Source organism: Natrix helvetica (genome assembly GCF_964273705.1).
Source record: "Natrix helvetica genome assembly, chromosome: 2".
NCBI classification, from domain to species: domain Eukaryota; kingdom Metazoa; phylum Chordata; class Lepidosauria; order Squamata; family Natricidae; genus Natrix; species Natrix helvetica.
Window position 1 is genome coordinate 203,682,656 of NC_138552.1, and position 19,704 is coordinate 203,702,359.

General features: G+C 37.6%; 1 protein-coding gene across 7 annotated transcripts in view; it reads left to right on the plus strand.

Moving 5' to 3' along the window:
- Positions 1-17,901, plus strand: part of PHACTR2 (phosphatase and actin regulator 2) — a 121,499-nt gene extending 103,598 nt beyond the window's left edge. For 5 of the 7 annotated variants that reach the window (XM_081942695.1, XM_081942697.1, XM_081942701.1 and 2 more), the window contains 8 exons: positions 1,349-1,892; positions 3,635-3,837; positions 5,501-5,657; positions 7,991-8,046; positions 11,155-11,216; positions 12,739-12,876; positions 14,069-14,145; positions 15,631-17,901. In XM_081942695.1, the coding sequence (XP_081798821.1) occupies positions 1,349-1,892; positions 3,635-3,837; positions 5,501-5,657; positions 7,991-8,046; positions 11,155-11,216; positions 12,739-12,876; positions 14,069-14,145; positions 15,631-15,646 (1,253 nt within the window). In that variant the 3' untranslated portion in view covers positions 15,647-17,901. The remainder of the gene's footprint in view (positions 1-1,348; positions 1,893-3,634; positions 3,838-5,500; positions 5,658-7,990; positions 8,047-11,154; positions 11,217-12,738; positions 12,877-14,068; positions 14,146-15,630) is intronic. The other 2 variants (XM_081942696.1, XM_081942699.1) reach the window with 1 other exon arrangement.
- The last annotated feature ends 1,803 nt before the right edge of the window (positions 17,902-19,704 follow it).

A 19,704-nucleotide genomic window follows, 5' to 3' on the forward strand; every position in this document is an offset into this window, starting at 1 on the left:
AAAAGCTCACTTTGCCAATTGTTCTGTAGTCATTGACATTCCACTTATTTAGCAAGAACAAACAACAGATTTGGCATGCTTTATTTTTCCAGCCGGCCTGCCAAATGCAAGCTCAGCAAAAGCAACCATGTTGTTCTTTACTGATGTCTTTTGCTTGCACATAGAGCTGTTGCAGGCTATTTTTTTTTTAAAAAAATACTTGGTCCTTTTACTGTATTCAAGCAACAACCCAAATCAATAGGCTCTTTAAATTTTAAAATGTACCTTGAATCATAATGTCACCAGGTCATAACTATGCACATGTAGACCAAAGCTTCCCAACCCTTCCCCCAAAAAATGTTTGTTGGGAGAATGTGTCCTTCCTATATTACAGGGTTGTCAAACTTGATTTCATTGAGGCCCTCATCAGGGTTGTGTTGACCTTGGGGGGCCAGGATGGGTGTGGCCAGCTCGACGTCACTCGTATCGGGAGTGCCTGTGGTGGCCAGAACGTTTTGCCAGCAGAAACAGGCTCCCGAGTTCTGTTTGCAGCTGCAACGGCCTCCTGCAATTCTCTGCCAGTAAAAACAAAGCTGGGGAGGCCTGCCTGCGTCCCTCCCGGGCTCCGTTTTCACTGGCAGAGGCACCACAGGCCAGTCCTTCGCTATTTCCAGGGTGATCCCGCGGGCCAGATCTAAGCACCCTGCGGGCCAGATCCAGCCCCTGGGCGTTGAGTTTGACACCCTGCTATATTAATTGTGATTAGTTTCTTCATGTTTATAATTTAAAACATATTGTAATGTTAAGTAATTAAGAATCCTGATTGGTCCTGGTGGCCCAGCAGTGCCTAAAGCTCATCATTCATGCTTTAGTCCAGAAGACAATGGCCAGAAAAAAAATCATATTCCAGAGTAAGTAGAGGGGAAGAGCATTGCTATTACATTACTTACTTATGCTAATATGTAATCATTTATATACTTCTACATAAGTGTTGTAAGTACCATTTATTTACCTTCAGACTTTCCATTACAGTGATACCTTGGTACTTAGCTGCTTTGAAACTCATCAAATATGGTACTCAACACATTTTTATGTGAAAAAATTTGTCTCAGTACTCATCGTTTGTTTGGTACTCAACAGGTAAGCTAGAACTAGTCATTGTTGGCTGCCTTGTGATTCACTACATTATTCCTTGTGGGGAAAAATTTGTTGGATACTCATCGTTTTTGGTACTCGTAGCCCCTCCCAGAACCAATTAACAATGAGTACCAAGGTACCACTGTATTAAGGATGAAAGCCTTCCTAGCAATACAAGGTAGGTTAATGCAAACCTTCTGTTATGACAAAAAGGTATGCCCTCTCGTTTCAGCTATTTCCTCTAATTTAAAGAAAGGACATGTTTCCAAATCATCATCTCCTTCTTCCACATCATCTCGCTCTAAACCTTCTAAAGAACCAACAACAAGCAAAAGCAGCACAGGGACTCCCAGGGATAAGAAGAAACATGGGAAACAGGTGGTGACCCGAACACCATCTGATGGGGACATCACTTCTGCCTCCAGCACGACAGTAGAGAATTCAAAGACCAAAGTGGAACTCTTTAAATCAGAAGAATCTCTCCATATTATCCCTGAAGCTGGAGACACAACCCAGAACAGCACTGTGACTGTTCCTCCCCCTCCTCCTGCTGTTCCAGCTCCTCTTCCTCCATCCATCCCAACTTTGTCTCCAGGCTGTGAGCCCGCTGGCTTCTCAGGCACAGAACATGTGCCAGTTAGTATTGAAGCAGGCCCATCTGTTCCTGGCACACATTTAAACGATCTTCATATAAAAACTGAAGCAGACACTGAACGCGCTTCAAGCAATGCTGTCTTAGACCATAGCCCGGAGATTGGAGGAGAAGACGCAGAATGGTAAGGCTACATGTTTTCAGCTAGTTCTGTAATTCTGGGATACCCATGCATTTGGGAAGATGGTGGAGCAACTCAGGTAGGCTTTTGTATACCTTGATTTTGAATTTGAACATGTATCAAAACAGGAAGATACGAATAAATATAATTCAATTAATACTTTCAATTCTATTTTCATACTTCTAAGCAGACAAGGAAAAGAAAATCAAAATGGCTTGGTTGGACTGATTGGATTCCATTTAAAGGTCAAATTTGTTTTCAAAGCTACAGCTTAAGTTTCAAATGCACAGCTCTTTTGGAGATGCTTGCTTGGAAATCTTGACAGAATAGCTGTCAAAACCCGTGCTGAAATGGCAGTCTCAGCGACTATTAAAAAGGCAGGTACTAAGTGGAATCCAGCTTAGCATTCCATTTATTGAAAATAGGGCAGCAGGTTGAAAAGAAAGCTAATGGAAATAAATAACAAGCCCATTTGTGAGGCATCAAAGGAAGAATTTAAATGAATTCAGCCCCTCCCTGGTCATTTACAGAACCAGTTTAGAAAGTACCATTTTTGTTACAGTGGCAGGGTTATTATGCCTATTAAAAGCAACTTGTGTGTATGTTATACCTCAATAATTGTCCATCTAAGACCAGCATCAAGGATGTTCCATATGAGGAAAAATATTTACCTAAGGGAGAGTGGATAAAGATTATGAAGAAGGAAAATTGTAGTGAGTTGGATGTAAAACAGAGAAAAGGGATTATGTTGGCTGATAACATAAATTGGGAAAAGTGTGCATTTTTTAAAAGACAGTTAACAGTATGTATATCTATATCTTGCTGAATATTTCAAATGAGCACTTTAGTAGTCTATAAGAATTGATGGAAGGTTATAAAATTATGTAAGCCACTGAACAATTCAACATTGAACAGCCTGATCGGATCAAAGTTAATTCAGCCTTCCATCCTTCTGAGATTGGTAAAATCAGAACCCAGATTGTAGGGGGCAATATGCTAACTCTGTAAACCACTTAGAGAGTGCTGTAAAGCACCATGAAGTGATACACAAGTCTAAGTACTTCTGCTATTGCTAAGGGGCCACAGTAAAAGTAAAAATATGAAAATTGCAATAGCACTAAAAAAAAGTGACAGCAGTTGGAATTAATTTTTCTGTAGCCCATCTGCTTTTGGCAGTACTTCTGATTATAAATGACTTTAAAATTTCAGGAATGATTTTTCATCAGCCTTTCCTAATCAAGTATTCTCCAGATGTATTATACTACAACTCCCAAGATTCTTAGCAAGTATGGTCAAAGGCCATACTGACTAGATCAAAAATGAAATGGCCCACCTGAAAATATCCAGACGGAGGAAGGTTGCTTTATATGAGCTTAAAGCTGGTCAGACGTATGCTTAACATTATATATGACTGATTTATGAACTTATTTTTATTTTCTTAATTCATCTATATCATTGTGAGAGTTAGAAATTTGCCTTCTGTTCATAAATGGAAGACTGTTTTTTTAAAAAATAAGCTTTTAATTTTAAGCATTGGATTTAAAGTAAAATTCCTAAAACTAGTAAAAATATTGATATGCCAGAATATGGGAAAAATTGAAACTTGCTGAGTTTGTTGGGAGCATAGTTTTAGGTCTTATAGCTAGATTTTTTGCTTATTTACGAATCATAAATTATTATCTTACATATTTTTCCTGGGTGGTTGTATTTCATGTATGATTGGTCTTCTGTATTTGTTTTTCTAGTAGTTCTGCTATCAAAGAAGATCAGGAAAAAGAAGTCCCTGAACAAACTAGTCCTCTTCTGACAGATGAACTTTCTGAAACTTCTGAAGAAAATCCAGAAATTGGACACAGCAAAAATAATCAGACCAGTGACTCTGATTCAGATGGGCCTATACTTTATACAGATGATGATGAAGATGATGATGAAGATGCAAGCAGTGAAAGTAAGAGGACTGGATAAGCAACCATTGCTGTTTTAAACAAAGAAATAATGCATGCTGTGTAATTTCTTTTACTTCTGAACCAAAACATCTAGAGAAGTTTCTAAATGGAGGTTGTCGATCGACTTGCTGCCTTCATCGGAAAGTGATTTCTCATTTCTGCATTGGCAACAGACGCTACATACTTGATCGAGGGTTGGAATGTCCCTATTGGAGAGTTTGATCCAAGTTCTTGCTATTGTCCTTAATAAGCAAATAGGGAAATATGTGAACTCACAAGTTCATATATTGGATGTATTTCTTGGGGCACAATGCATATTTGCAAGCCTTATTATTTGACATGTGTTTTGTATATATTCCGCTTCCCTCCTTTGGAATCTCCATCCACAAAGATGGAATCACTTAGCGTCAAAGGCTGAAAATTGGTTTCGTTCACACTGTGATTATCCCACAAATGCTGCAGTTTCGTCTTCTAGATGTGCACATAAAAGGTTTTAATTTAATGAGTCGCATCTCCATGTAGGGCTAGTAAAGCCACCACTTTTGGTTGCTGTGATTGACGTAGCTAGGAATGTAAGGAACTCCTTTATTCAAAGGACATTCTTACACTCCTAGCCACGTTAATCACAGTAGCTTATTTCTTTGGGAGCAAAGATAAAAAGGAAATGTATACTAATACCTTAATTTTAAACTTTAATGTTTATGTATTAAAGGAAATAGGAATTTATGTTGAGCTGAGAGAGAAAGCTGCCGCTTTCTCCTAATAATCTAGCTCGGGCGTGTAAAACTGGATTTCTTTGAGGGTCGGATCAGCATTGTAGTTCTCTGCGTGCTGGCTGGAGGGAGGGGAGAAGGGACGGGTGCCCCCTGCAGCATGCTGCAGGCCAAAATGGAGCACGGGGAGAGGCCTTGCTTGCAGCCTGGATGCCTTCCTGCAGCATGCTGCCAGACAAAACAGGATAAAAGGGGACTCTTTCGGCCTGGATGGTCTCCAGCATGCTGCCGGCCAAAATGGGGTGCAGGGGGGGGTGCGCATGTGCCCTCCCACACACCCCATTTTGGCTGCCAGAGGCACCACGGGCCAGTCCTTTGCTATTTCCAGGCCAACCCTGTGGGCCAGAGTCTGATCTAGCTAGCGAGGTTCACGTCTGCTTCTAACTGCAGAAATTCAGCCTAAAAACTGGAAAGCCATGAGTTCTTTTCCTGTCTTAGGCACAAAACTAGCTGGGTGACCTTGGACCGGTCACTCTCTCTCAGCACTAGGAAGCAGCTGATAGCAAAACCACTTCTGAAATGTTGCCAAGAAAACTGCAGGGCTTTATCCAGGCGGTCTCCAGGAGTCAACATTGACTCAAGGACACCCTCTCCAATCTGTTATCCTCCAGATTGCAAATTAGAATATTCCTCTCAAATTATTTCCTAAGAATTTGGGGAGGGGGAGATGGAATGTTCTCATTTTACCTTAGTTGCCAGATGAGTTCTAAGATATCAACATATTATAAAGGAAAAGTGATTATGATGTGAACTAAAATTGCCCCACAAAAAGGAACAAAAACCTAGAAAGAGGTTTTTTTTAAAAAAAATCATGTACTGAATGTCCAAATTGTGGCTGGATCTTGACAAGTGTGAGCGTTGATTAATTTTAAAAAATTCATTCTCTGTCTAGGCTCTTTAGCAACTAAAATACATCGTAGGGATACTCTTGCAATCAAACTTGGCAACAGGCCATCCAAAAAAGAACTGGAAGATAAAAACATCTTACCGAGAACATCCGAAGAGGAGAGACAAGAACTCAGACATCAGATCGGCACAAAACTAGTGAGGTATTGGCTGGGAGAAAAAAGGGAGAATAATAAAGAGACTTCAGGCATAGGAAAAACTGTTTCTCAGCTTTTTGAATAGGTGATATGAAATAAATATATAACCCCTATGATAATTTATAATCCTGCAGTTCAGTCTCAGGTCTTCATATTTGTTCTATTCAAGCTAGACCCAATACCTAAGCCCCCACTCCCCATTGCAAAAATAAATAAATAAATGATTGCAGGGAAGTTTTGCTCAATTAGACAATTCACAGGTTCTTTTGATACAGCAGTTATGCTACTTGCCATGAATCCAAGATAATTTTGTCTTAAAAGAACAGATTTTTTTTTTTTGGCTGATGTGTAATATACAGGTGAAACTCGAAAAATTAGAATATCGTGCAAAAGTTCATTTATTCCAGTAACACAAGGTGAAACTAATATATGAGATAGACTCATTACATGCAAAGCAAGATAGTTCAAGCCGTGATTTGTCATAATGGTGATGATTATGGCTTACAGCTCATGAAAACCCCAAATCCACAATCTCAGAAAATTAGAATATTGTGAAAAGGTGCAATATTCAAGGCTCAAAGTGTCCCACTCTAATCAGCTAATTAAGCCATAACACCTGCAAAGGGTTCCTGAGCCTTTAAATGGTCTCTCAGTCTGGTCCAGTAGGAATCACAATCATGGGAAAGACTGCTGACCTGATAGTTGTGCAGAAAACCATCATTGACACCCTCCATAAGGAGGGAAAGCCTCAAAAGGTAATTGCAAAAGAAGTTGGATGTTCCCAAAGTGCTGTATCAAAGCACATTAATACAAAGCTATGTGGAAGGGGAAAGTGTGGAAGAAAAAGGTGCACAAGCAGCAGGGATGACCGCAGCCTGGAGAGGATTGTCAAGAAAAGGCCATTCAAAAGTGTTGGGGACTTTCACAAGGAGTGGACTGAGGCTGGAGTCAGTGCATCAAGAGCCACCACACACAGACGGATCCTGGACATGGGCTTCAAATGTCGTATTCCTCTTGTCAAGCCGCTCCTGAACAACAAACAACATCAGAAACATCTTACCTGGACTAAAGAAAAACAGACCTGGTCTGTTGCTCAGTGGTCCAAAGTCCTGTTTTCTGATGAGAGCAACTTTTGCATCTCATTTGGAAACCAAAGACCCAGAGTATGGAGGAAGAATGGAGAGACACACACTGCAAGATGCTTGAAGTCCAGTGTGAAGTTTCCACAGTCTGTGTTGATTTGGGGAGCCATGTCATCTGCTGGTGTTGGTTCACTGTGCTTCATTAAGTCCAGGGTCAACGCAGCCGTCTACCAGGAGATTTTGGAGCACTTATGCTTCCTTCCACAGATGAGCTTTATGGGGATGCTGACTTCATTTTCCAGCAGGACTTGGCACCTGCCCATACTGCCAAAAGCACCAAAACCTGGTTCAATGACTGTGGGATTACTGTGCTTGATTGGCCAGCAAACTTGCCTGACCTGAACCCCATAGAGAATCTATGGGGCATTGCCAAGAGAAAGATGAGAGACATGAGACTGAACAATGCAGAAGAGCTGAAGGCCGTTATTGAAGCATCCTGGTCTTCCATAACACCTCAGCAGTGCCACAGGCTGATAGCTTCCATGCCACGCCACATTGAGGCAGTAATTGATGCAAAAGGCGCCCAAACCAAGTACTGAGTACATATGCATGCTTATACTTTTCAGAGGTCCAATATTGTTCTATGTACAATCCTTGTTTTATTGATTGCATGTAATATTCTAATTTTCTGAGATTTGGATTTGGGGTTTTCATGAGCTGTAAGCCATAATCATCACAATTTTGACAAATCACGGCTTGAACTAACTTGCTTTGCATGTAATGAGTCTATCACATGTATTAGTTTCACCTTTTAAGTTGCATTACTGAAATAAATGAACTTTTGCATGATATTCTGATTTTTCAAATTTCACCTGTACTTCCCCACCCCCCTGTAACATCATCTGAATAGGGGTTTTGATTATTTCTTTTATTTCAAGTAGATACTTCTAAAAATGCAAATCACATTTTATAGACCGTACCATCGTATATTTCCATAGGCAAGTGCAGTTACAAAATTAATTATATGCTTAAGTTATGTGATTTCTATACAGGCATCTTGTTCAGTAAATTACACTAAATGGTAATATGCATCAGTTTGAAAATCTAAATTACTCATGTTCAGCATTAAAAGTAATATGTAAAGTCATGGTATTTGATAATTGATATTGGATAAATTGTTTTGGCAGTGATTCTACTTGCATTTTCATAAGAAGCTGTTGTAACTGGGAGAAAATATCTGTGTCTTCCTTTTTGCAGAAGGCTCAGTCAAAGGCCCACCTCTGAAGAACTAGAACAAAGAAACATTCTGAAACGTAAGCCTTTAAAACAATGCAAACAAAACTAATTCTGCAATGCCAATAATGTTATATTTTGAGTTGTAAAAAATCTTAGTTTCTAGTGCTAAATTATGAATCAATTTATGCTGTCATGCCCAGTGGTTGGAACTGAGCATTCTGGTCATGCATTACACAGTAAATATGTTTAACTATAACTACTTTAAATATGTAAATATGTTTAACCTTTTACAGTGTATAGATATTGTTTATTTAGCAAACTGCAAGTACAAAGTCTTAGGACAGTAAGTTTGCTATCTTGCCAAAATTGGCTTTCTAGACATAGTGTAGCTTTTTGTATCAAATGAGACTAAGGATTATCAGTGTTTGAACAACTATCGGATAGAATAATTTCTGTGGCATTCCAGTAGAGTAGAGCTTTGTTTATTTTAGGTTTTTTGTTTCCTTAGCAAACATGCATTGTTACCCAGATATATAAATTCCCACAGGATATGATAGAATGTTCAGGTTTAATTTCCTGGATTATATTTGGGCACAAACCTGAATGTCAAAAGCAGATGTAGGCTGATGGAGATCCTCCCAAATAGATCAGACAGACAATTGGGATAAAATGCCAGCATTTGCTCTTCTCCCAAAAGAGTGGCTCTGAAATTGCAAGCATATTTTTCTAACTCAATCTGTATTAACCACATCTTCGATCAATCTGCTTTCAGCATTTTCATGATGTGATAGTGTGGGCAATATAAAATGAGTTGGTGTGTGGCAACAGTGGGCGAATAAGTTATTTTAGCAACAATGTAATCTGGTCCAAATGCTTCATTTCTATATTATCAGCATGTCATGTTGATAGGCTAGAACTACTGATTTACTGAAACTGAGTATTTGGCACAACTACTGCATAATTTGCTACCGTCCATATACCAGATGAGATCTAACATTTAATTCATGCACCCAAAATTAGTATCAAAGTTCCAAAACAGCCAAACAACAAATGCTTAAAAGTGGATAGGAATTATGTACAGAAATATAGTGATGGGTCACCATTGAGAGTTGTTCTGCTCAATTCTAACATGTAGTGAGAGACCCTAGCTCTTAGTTCATTAATCTTAAGATGCACAGGCACAGTTTAAGAATACCTAAACATGTCATAAATTTTCCACCTTGCTTCTAGTGGCAGCTTTCTAAATGAATAGCAAGAGATTTACTATCCTAATGGCAATCTGGGAGTCCTCCTGGATACGCGGCTTAGTTTAGAAGAACATCTGACGGCCGTGACCAGGGGGGCCTTTTACCAGGTTCGCCTGGTACGTCAGTTGCGCCCCTTCCTGGATCGGGATGCTCTGTGCACAGTCACTCATGCCCTCGTCCTTTCTCGCCTGGACTACTGCAACGCTCTCTACATGGGGCTGCCCTTGAAGAGCACCCGGAGGCTTCAGCTGGTCCAGAATGCGGCCGCGTGGGTTATCATGGGGGTACCTAGGTGCTCCCATGTTACACCCCTTTTAGGCGGCCTGCACTGGTTACCGGTTGTCTTCCGGGTGCGATTCAAGGTACTAATTATGACCTTTAAAGCGCTCCATGGCTTAGGCCCAGGGTACCTGCGAGACCACCTACTGCCACCAATAGCCTGGTGACCCCCAGGGGGAGAGCCTTCTCTGTGGGAGCGCCTTCCCTCTGGAATGAGCTGCCCCCGGAGCTTCGCATAATCCCTGACCTCCGGTCCTTCCAACGTGCCCTAAAAAGTTGGCTTTTCCAGCAAGCCGGCCTGGCCTGTTAATTTTATTTAATTTTTAAAATGTGAGTGTTATATAAATTGGATTTGTTTTTTGGACTGTTTCTAATTTCCTTTTCACTTTTGTACTATGTGTTTTTTAATGCTGTACGCCGCCCTGGGTCCTTGGGAGAAGGGTGGCATATAAATCCAATAAATCCAAATCCAATCAATGAGGAAGATTGGGCATCTTCACTAAGCCTGTGCATTACCATTTTCTGAACAGTACAGGTTGCTGGAATTATATAAATGCACAGAGATAGTGCAAGTAAAAACAGAAGCTGTGATTACATTTCTACCATTATAGTAATGATGGACAGAAAAGTTCTTGCACAGTCAAGAGTTATCATAAGTTGAAGACAAGCCACAGGTATGGTGGCATAGGCTAACCAATCTCAGCGTGTTTGCTTCACTTTGTTGCTTCTCTTTGTTCATTCCACTTGCTTTTTAAATAGGGCGAGCATTTTTTTTCTAGGTCTCAAATATATAAATATTCTCACCAGTACAGTCCTTGGAAGCTCCTAGCCTTCAATTGTATAAGGCATGAGTGGTCCTTTCTATATTGAGATAAACTTGGGAGATACCACTCATGATCTTACCAACTTACTCAATATATATATGTTTATATCATATGGCTTCAGAAAAGGCAGAAAACTTTATGCCAATGAAGAAGGATGAGAGTGAAGGGAGAAAAAGAAATGAATTTTCTTTTGGAATGAGCTCCCCCCGGAGCTTCGCATAATCCCTGACCTCCAGTCCTTCCAACGCGCCCTAAAAAGTTGGCTTTTCCAGCAAGCCGGCCTGGCCTGTTAATTTTAATTTAAACTTATTTTAAATGTATTGTTTCTTTTAAAATTCGGTTTGGTTTTTTGGATATGGATTTAATCTTTTTAAACTTTTGGGATGTGTGTTTTTTAATGTTGTACGCCGCCCTGAGTCCTTTTGGAGAAGGGCGGCATATAAATCCAAATAAACCAAACCAAACCAAACCAAACCAATTTTTCTCCAACACATCATCATTAAATAGAATAATCACTTTAACACACCTATTTCTCCCTTGGAAGGCCCTCTATTTGAACCTTAGGAATAGAAAATAATGGAGGCTACCTACTCTCTCTTCCTTATTTCTTAATGCAGAAATATAAAAATTCTATAGAATGCAGAAATCCTATAGAAACCTTAACCTATGACTGATCATAGAAATGAGAAGACTGGCTTAAGAAATGAAAGAAAATGCAACTTAGAATCAATTTAAAATATTAATGAGGATTATTTTCCTACATTATTATAACAAGTCTGCCACCTATTTATCATGCCATAACTATGCCTATATTTCTTCTTTCATCTGTAAATAGAAAAGAATGAAGAAGAAGAACAAGAAGCTAAAAGAGAATTGAAGCGCAGTCTCAGCCGAAAGGTAAATTAAATGTTTTGTTCAACAGAACATCCTTTGCATTCTTTCTTTATTCGTGTCAGAAACACCTACAAAGTATAGAGGTATAACATTCAATGCTGAGCAAATAAAATGGGTATAAAATGGCTAATAAAAATATAGCATGTGTAAAAAGTATGTAAAGTACAGGTGATTCTCGATTTACAACAGTTTTTTTTAGTGACCAAGTTACAACGGCACTGAAAAAAGTGACCTATGACCATTTTTCACACTTATGACCATTGCAGCATCCCTGTGGTCACGTGATTCTCATTCAGCCGCTTGACAACTGACTCACATCTCTGATGATTGCAGTGTCCTGGGGTCATGTGTTCCCCTTTTGCGACCTTCTGACAAAAAAAAGTAAATGGGGAAACCAGATTCACTTAACAGCTGTGTCACTAATTTAACAATGGCAGCGATTCACTTAACAAATTTGGCAGGAAAAGTCATAAAATGGGGCAAAATTCATTTAGCAATTTTTTCACATAGCAACATAAATTTTGGGCTCAGTTGTAGTTGTAAATTGAGGACTACCTCTAAATGGGATCAAACCTAAATGACCTTCATCTGGTATCAGGCCACATTGATGCTATTTTCTCTCGCCAGCATGAGGTCTTTCTCCGTACGTAGACATCCTTTGCGTTGCCAACTGATAAATGCTGGAGAAGGTCCTGGAAATTTTGTTCTCTGAGGAAAGATTGAATGAGTTGGGTGGGGCATTTTAATGGGGAGAGGGAATGATGACGGAACTATTTTCAAATGTTGGAATAGCTGTTACCTAAATAATGAGTCCCTTTCGGGAGAGGGGGCGGTCTATAAGCGCTAAGAAATAAATAAATGAGAATGAGTTCAAGGAGAAAGTGCAGTTCCAGAGTTAAAGATCTTGCTCAGAGATCAAATTAATAATTAGGAAATTCAACAACACTTAATTTCACAAGTGACATTACAAATGACATTAAGATGAAAATATAAACAGGCAGGGGGGCACATTAGTATGTCCACCTGACAATGGGGGGACATAAAAAGAGATTTAGCTGTGGTGTTACAGTTATACATACCAACTCAGATGACCTCCTACAAAATGGGGAGATTGACTAAGGAAATCCTGAGTCCCAACTGGAGCATCATTGCAGAAGGCCAAATAGAATAGAAGTATGTGATGACGTTGATCAACATTATGCAGAGGAATAAGACAATGAAGTATAAAATGAAGTCAGTGTATGGAATTCTTTGCTCAAGAAAGTGTGGTTGTCTGAGTTCGTTGATTTGACTTCTGAAAAAACAAGACTAAATTCTAGGGATTTCTTACAGTGCAAGATTATCCTGAAATCAAGCGGAAGCTATTAACGCTTTATCGGTGAATTTCCTTCATCAACATGATTTTACCTTTGTGTTTAATTTTTTTAAAAAATTCTTTGCCCTGTCTATCGAGGGTGTTTGTATTAGGTTAACCCTAACCTCCAGATTCTTTGGGAGAGAGTTTATTAAATTTGCTTCTTTGCAGCTTAGTTTGAGACCAACAGTGGCTGAACTTCAGGCACGAAGAATCCTACGATTTAATGAATATGTGGAAGTAACAGATTCACCAGATTATGATCGACGTGCTGATAAACCCTGGGCAAGATTAACACCTGCAGACAAGGTAAGAGGCATAAACCTTGCATGAATTGGATATAAGTGAGTGAGTAAGTTAGTGAGTGAATGAATGAATGGCTGAAGAGCTGAAATTTTAAATACATTGTCTTTCTGTATCTCAAAATAATTCTCCATTAATTAAGATTTCATGCACCTCCAGACATGATTTGTTTTAATGTGATTGTTCTAGAATTATTTAAAAACAAATTGTACAATTCTGTTCAGAAGGAACAGTGCATTGAATCTGGGTCTCTTGCCCCTGAGTAACTATTTTTCATATCAGAGTATTTGTGGAATGTTGGAATATACGTAGTATATTTTGTTTGACAACTGTTCATTCAGCTATTGTTCAGAATTACAGTGGTGCTGAATGAAGGGACTTACAACCTGGGCCCGAAGTTACAACTGTTGTATCACTACTCACTCCACAGTAACATGATGAAAATTCAGGCACCTGGCAATTGCTCACCCTTATGACCTCCAGTATCTCTAACTAATTTAACCACCACTTGTTGGGTTTATGCCAATAACATTATGCTTCCATATATCTTGTGTGATTTTTTATTGTTTCCAGTCTTGTGTTTTATATCTCTCTCTAGAGTAGAAGATGCTGAAGTTCTAGGAACAGGGTGGTGGGTTTTTTTGAGCGAGGTAGACAGATATTTTAGGCCTATGTTAATTGTAGAGGAAATTCTACCAGAATGATATATGAAATAACTCTGAATTATTCCTCAGCAATGGTTTGATAGATTTGAAACTCAGAGTAACTTTGGGGACCTCTCTCTATTTTGAGTAGTAGGTTTCTCTTAATATACTTTATGGGTAAGTTTGAGTGTTGCTTTTTAATTAAGCTTGAAACACTACACTGTCCAATTTCACATAGTAAAATATTCAATATAAAGTAAATATAGAATCACAAATATAAATTGAAGAAATAAAACTTCATGATATAAGAAGAGAAAAAGCAAGTTAGCTAAAAAGAGGACATATTAAAAGGGGACATAAACTATTATCCTGCAGAGCTTTTGACTAACTCCCATAAACCCTTAGAAATTTAGCCAATGGTTGGGGATTATGAAATTTGGCTCACAAAATGTATTTTGCCACGTTTTTGTGATTGACCACTTTGTTGCATTGTAAGTACTTACGTATTTCCATTTAAGACAATCTGAGATTACATTCATGTTTTCTTTCATCAGGCAGCAATACGGAAAGAATTGAATGAATTCAAAAGCACAGAAATGGAAGTACATGAAGAAAGTAGACAGTTTACAAGGTAAGAAACCATTCATGTACAGATAGCAAACTCTTTTAAAACAAGTTGCTGCTGACCTCTTCAGATCATTTAATGTTTATTGAGCTGAAGAGAGAACTTTTCTCCGTAAATTAAGGAAAAAACATTGGATTATTAGTTTACCATTTATTGAAGATAAGAATCAATAAAAACTCACTAATTTATGATAGATTGCTTCTTAAATTTGAAATAGTTTATTTTCTGCATCTCAATAGATTGATTAATAGACAAGCTCTACTACCCCTTCCTAAGGTCAAGTCTTTATTTGGATTAGGGAGAAACAGAACTTTTCAGAAATGTTTAGTTACAGCAAAAAGTTACCCATTTTATTCTTATGAATTCAGCATCTTAGCAAGATAATGCTAAAATAATGCAATCCTCATTCTATAATCCACTGTCGGAGCCTGTCACTTTTTCCCACAAATTCATCACCTATCCCCTTACATTCACACTACTGTTCTTCCTATCACAGAAATGACTGTTCTCTTCTACTTTCTTTTTTAGTGGATTTATACTCTTGTGATCCATCATTTGGTTAATTGGTAGACTGGCATAATTGTGCTAGGGAAGAGAGTGTGCTGGGAAAGAACTTTCAAATACTTTTCGGACATTTAGAATAGAATAACAGAGTTGGAAGAGACCTTCTAATCCAACCCCCTGTTTAGGCGGAAACCCTACACCACTTCAGACAAATGGTTATCCAACATCTTTTTAAAAACTTTGTGTTGGAGCATTCACAACTTCTGGAGGCAAGTTGTTCCATTGATTAATTGTTCTGTCAGGAAATTTCTCCTCAGTTCTAAGTTGCTTCTCTCCTTGATTAGTTTCTACCTATTGCTTCTGGTACTACCCTCAGGTGCTTTAGAAAATAGCTTGAATCCCTCTTCTTTGTAGCAACCCCTGAGATATTGGAACACTGCTATCATGTCTCCCCTAGTCCTTCTTTTCATTAAACTAGACATACCCAGTTCCTGAAACCGTTCTTCATATGTTTTAGCTTCCAGTCCCTAATCATCTTTGTTGCTCTTCTCTGCACTCATACTAATCTTCCGTGAAACATTCTAAACAAAAGGTCTCCCATCAATTTTTTTTTTGTCATGGGATCTCAGTTCATTTCTAGTTTGGAAGCATTTTGTCTTTCTAAACCTTTCAAGATAACTCATTTTAATATGTGGGATTGTTAAAATATTATTCCTGATAGCATAGCACACAATGAGCCAAGAAGTAAATAAATGTATTCATTAATACTTAAAAATTTAGCAGCAGTGTTAGTCGGACTTGAATATGTTTTTGAAATATGGATTCAATCAATTTAAGAAAGAAAGTGGTATGGATGGTATATGGGTATTGTGAGGATGTTTTAATATTTAGAATTTGAATATTTGAACTTTACAATTGTTCTGATCGATCTTTTACCTTGAGGATGATGAGGGGGAAAAATCAAAACATTTTATTTTTCACCTTCAGGTTTCATCGTCCTTAAGTGTTGAAAATACTCTGCTGTTGAGCACAACTATCTTTCCTGAGGAAAGTCCTCCATCTCGAAGCCCAGAGTACATCACAACTGAAATGTCTGCAGCACCTTAAAACCTGAGGTTACTCTATGTTGTGGGTTCTCATATTTAACAAAGAGAGACAACTAGAAGAGATACAGAAAAGAATATAAAAATTGCCATGTAATATGAATGTTTACTATTTCGTTTTGAATAGAAAATCTTACTGTTCTTTCCTTATCAACAGTTAACTGGAGTGAACAGAAAATGACTATTCATAGGAAGGAAGCACAATCCATTTTCAAATAGAATGGGAATAGATATAGCTGAACTATTATTTGTGGGCCAACTGATAAACTTAGAATACATTTTTTTCCCTTCATGGAAGTAAGTTTATACTGTATTAAGAGACTGGATTACTACAGCAACATGAAAAACCAGGAATGTGAACAATTCTCTTTCTGTCTTCCAGAATGTCTTTTTTGGAGAATTGCCAACTTTACTTCTCATAAATAATAGAGGAATTTGATGTAATATGTGAATTTGGAAGTAATTAGTACAATTCAGTTATGTTTATGATTGTATGGTTATGACTTCTAAAATGTCCATTGGGGTTGCAATTTTGAGTACAACTAGATTATGAGTTGTACAACATTAAAACTGCTAAGTGTATGTTTATTATTTAGGACTGCAACACAAATTCCTTTTTTTTAATCTGATAAATTTAACAGAAGGACCAAGGGTTCTCTGTAATCATGAATCAATTGAAAAATATGTTTAGAAAAGAAAAAATGGGAGGCAATCAGATTGCTGTGAAAAGAATTGATAAGAATCTTGCTTGATCAGACAATAGTGATAATCAGATTTTCAAGCCAAACTCAAAAGTCAACAAAGATGAAATATACATGGACCTTCCCCCCCCCCCCATTTTGATAGTTGAGCTATATTTATTTGGTCCTTAAATCAGTAAGAACAATGCAAGATTAAAAGGATGATTTATATTGACATCAGGACTTATTTCTATTAGAATAGGAAATGTCATGACAGGAGTTTTCGGGGAGGGGAAGGGGACTAGCAAATCACATAGAATAAATTGGCATTACATTGCTATGTTTGGGACTACAGTAAATCTTCATTGTAACAAACTAATGGGATAGAAGAAGGTGTCCTTCACACTGAAATGGCTGTTCAAAGGCACATGGGAGTTTATGCACAAGTAAAAATGTCAGTATATATACGTACAACAGTAAGTGGATTTTTGTTGAATCTGAACCATATCCAATTAGTTTGAAGTTTTACTGCACTTGCAAATAAAACTCTTACAGACACAAGTCTTCCCTGCTTGAGCACACCACCTGCACATGGATGGATTCCTACCATAACGGTGCTTTGTTTTTCTTTCTTTTGCTTATTTGACATCACACCAGTCAGTCTGGGGAATGGGAGCCTTGCCCACATTTATTTTTGTTCAATCTACCCTTCCACCGAGGAGAAGAGGAATAATAGGGATCTCCAAAAAGAATAGTTCTTCTGTTCCCCAAAGAATATGTTGCACTGAACATCTCCATGCTAAGGAAGCAGAGCAGAATACTATTATATGACAGAAAGATCCCTCATCAGAGTCAAGGAACACACACACACACACCCAACTCTTATTGACCTAGAATTTGAATTATGTTGACTAAAAGTATTCAGTGTTGCAGTTTATCAGCATTTGGAATGATTCAGGTTTTGTCCTTTGCCTTAGAAAGCTGATGGCACGCTTTAATGGGAAAGGGACTTGCTGCTGTAGACATCTATTAAATCCTGCTTTAGGACCATAAGAAAACTACCAAAAGGGGCTTTAAACTTACAGCCTTTGTTGTGTGTGGTTATGTGGAGCAAATGGTTGGTCTACTTTTATATTATCTTGTAACTGTATCTATGAATATCCAATTAGTATAACAGTAAAAGGTGGAGTGCTTTATTATGTTGGTCCTAAATATGGTGGCTTATTATAAGCCAGTGACATTGTTTACACTAAAATTGTCTTATATTAGCACTTATTTATCCTTTTAATGTACACAGTAAAGCTTAAGGACCTGAAATACACAAGGGCGTGTACTGCAGTATTACAATATATGTGTATTATTTATCCTTTTTGAAGTCTGTACATACTACCATTTATTTTTGTCCATGTGTTTTCTTTAGTTCCTAATGATAAAAGATATGTATTTTTTTCAGCAATAAATGATCTCTGTCATGATTTTTTTAACGTCAGAACTTTTATTCCTTTCTTTTAATTGAGAAATTAAATTTTTTATCAGAATATATGTGCGAACTTAGAAATAAGGCCTACTGAGTTTACCAAGAACCTAGCCATATGCCCATATAAATGTATACAGCATTATGTTCTACATTTTTTTTAAAACCAACCTAAATGTGATTGATTTAACACAACAGGACTATTTGTAACAAAAAACTGAAGATTCGAACTAGGCTTAAGTAGATTAAAATAAAATAATTAGGGGAGATGCTTCCAGATGATCTGTGATAGTTTTGAGGATGGTCAATGTGACATATTTTCTTTTGACTGTGGAAGTTAAGCAGGATCAGGATAGATTATTATGTGGATGAAAACTTCTAGATAATTTCAAGGCTCTAGGTTAGAAGTAAAACGAACTTGAAGAACATTTTTTTTCCTCCACTGTTGCCAAGAAAACCATGGAATAAGGCTACTTTATTTGGGCAGAAAAATGCAGATAACCACTTGTACTATAGATCTTTTTTGCCTTTCTGGTGTCCTCTAGTGATTATCCAAATATTTGCAGATTTTATAGATGGTTTCAGATATGGTACCTTTAATAGTTCTAGGAGTCAAACTCAAAATGAAAAGATTCCTTCATGCTCTCTGAGTTTGGATATTTGCTTGCAGATATTTTATTAGCCAACTATGTTGAAGATTCTGTTGATAGTATTAATGTGTCCTTTCTAGTTGTTCCTTTTTCCAAGATCAGAGGTACCAAGGACTCTACAGTTCAATCCAGAAGTACATATAGTGTATTGGAATCAAATAAAGAGTTATCCATTTTCCTTTTTTTTTACAAGTTACAAAAATATAGGTATACCGCACCATCGACAGATGCAGCTGTATATTTTAACTTAGAATATTAAACAGATAAACAGTTAAGAATTAGTGCCTTCCCTCTTTCTTTTTTGATTGCTTTTATTTCATCGTTTCACATTGTAATGTTTGAAGGCAGATACAGTCTGAGATCCTGTCTGGTCTAAAAGCAGGAATATATATAAGGAATCTAGTTTGATATTAATATTATAAAGAAAGGAACTACTGTAAATATTCAAACTCATAGCTTAACTTTTTAAAGTTACTTTTAACTTTAGAAATTCTTTACACATAGGCCATATATCTACCATGTAAGTCACCTCTAGGCAAGATGTGTGATATGTAAGTTTACTAAATAAACTAAATAAATAGTAAAGATCACTTTACAGTAAAACACAAAAAACAGATCATGCCACACAAACTTTTTGCATTCTTTGACAAAGTAAAATTTGTGGACATAGTATATATTTGACTTCAGTGAGGCATTTGACAAGGTGGACCACAGTTTATTTCTTGGTAAGATAGAAAAATATGGAATAGACAGCATCACCACCTGGTGGATTCATAGCTGGCTGACCAACCACATTCAATGTGTGGTCCTCATTGGAATTACATCTATGTGGAGAGAAAGTACAGTGGAATACCACAAAGGCTCTGTCTTAGTCCCAGTAAGTTTTCAACATCTTCATAAATGATTTAAATTAAGGGATAAAAAGGAAACTCATCAAATCTGCAGACAACACCAATCTGGAGGAAATATCCAACATTTCAGAAGATAAGCTCAAGACCTAGAAGGATCTTGACAACTTGAACGTTGGGCCCTAGCCATCAAAATATAATTCAGTGATGAGAAGAAAAAGATCTTATACTTAGGCAAGAAAAGCCAAATGCACAGGTATAGGATAGGCGACACTGGTAACTCAGAGCGACCTAGGAGAACTAGTG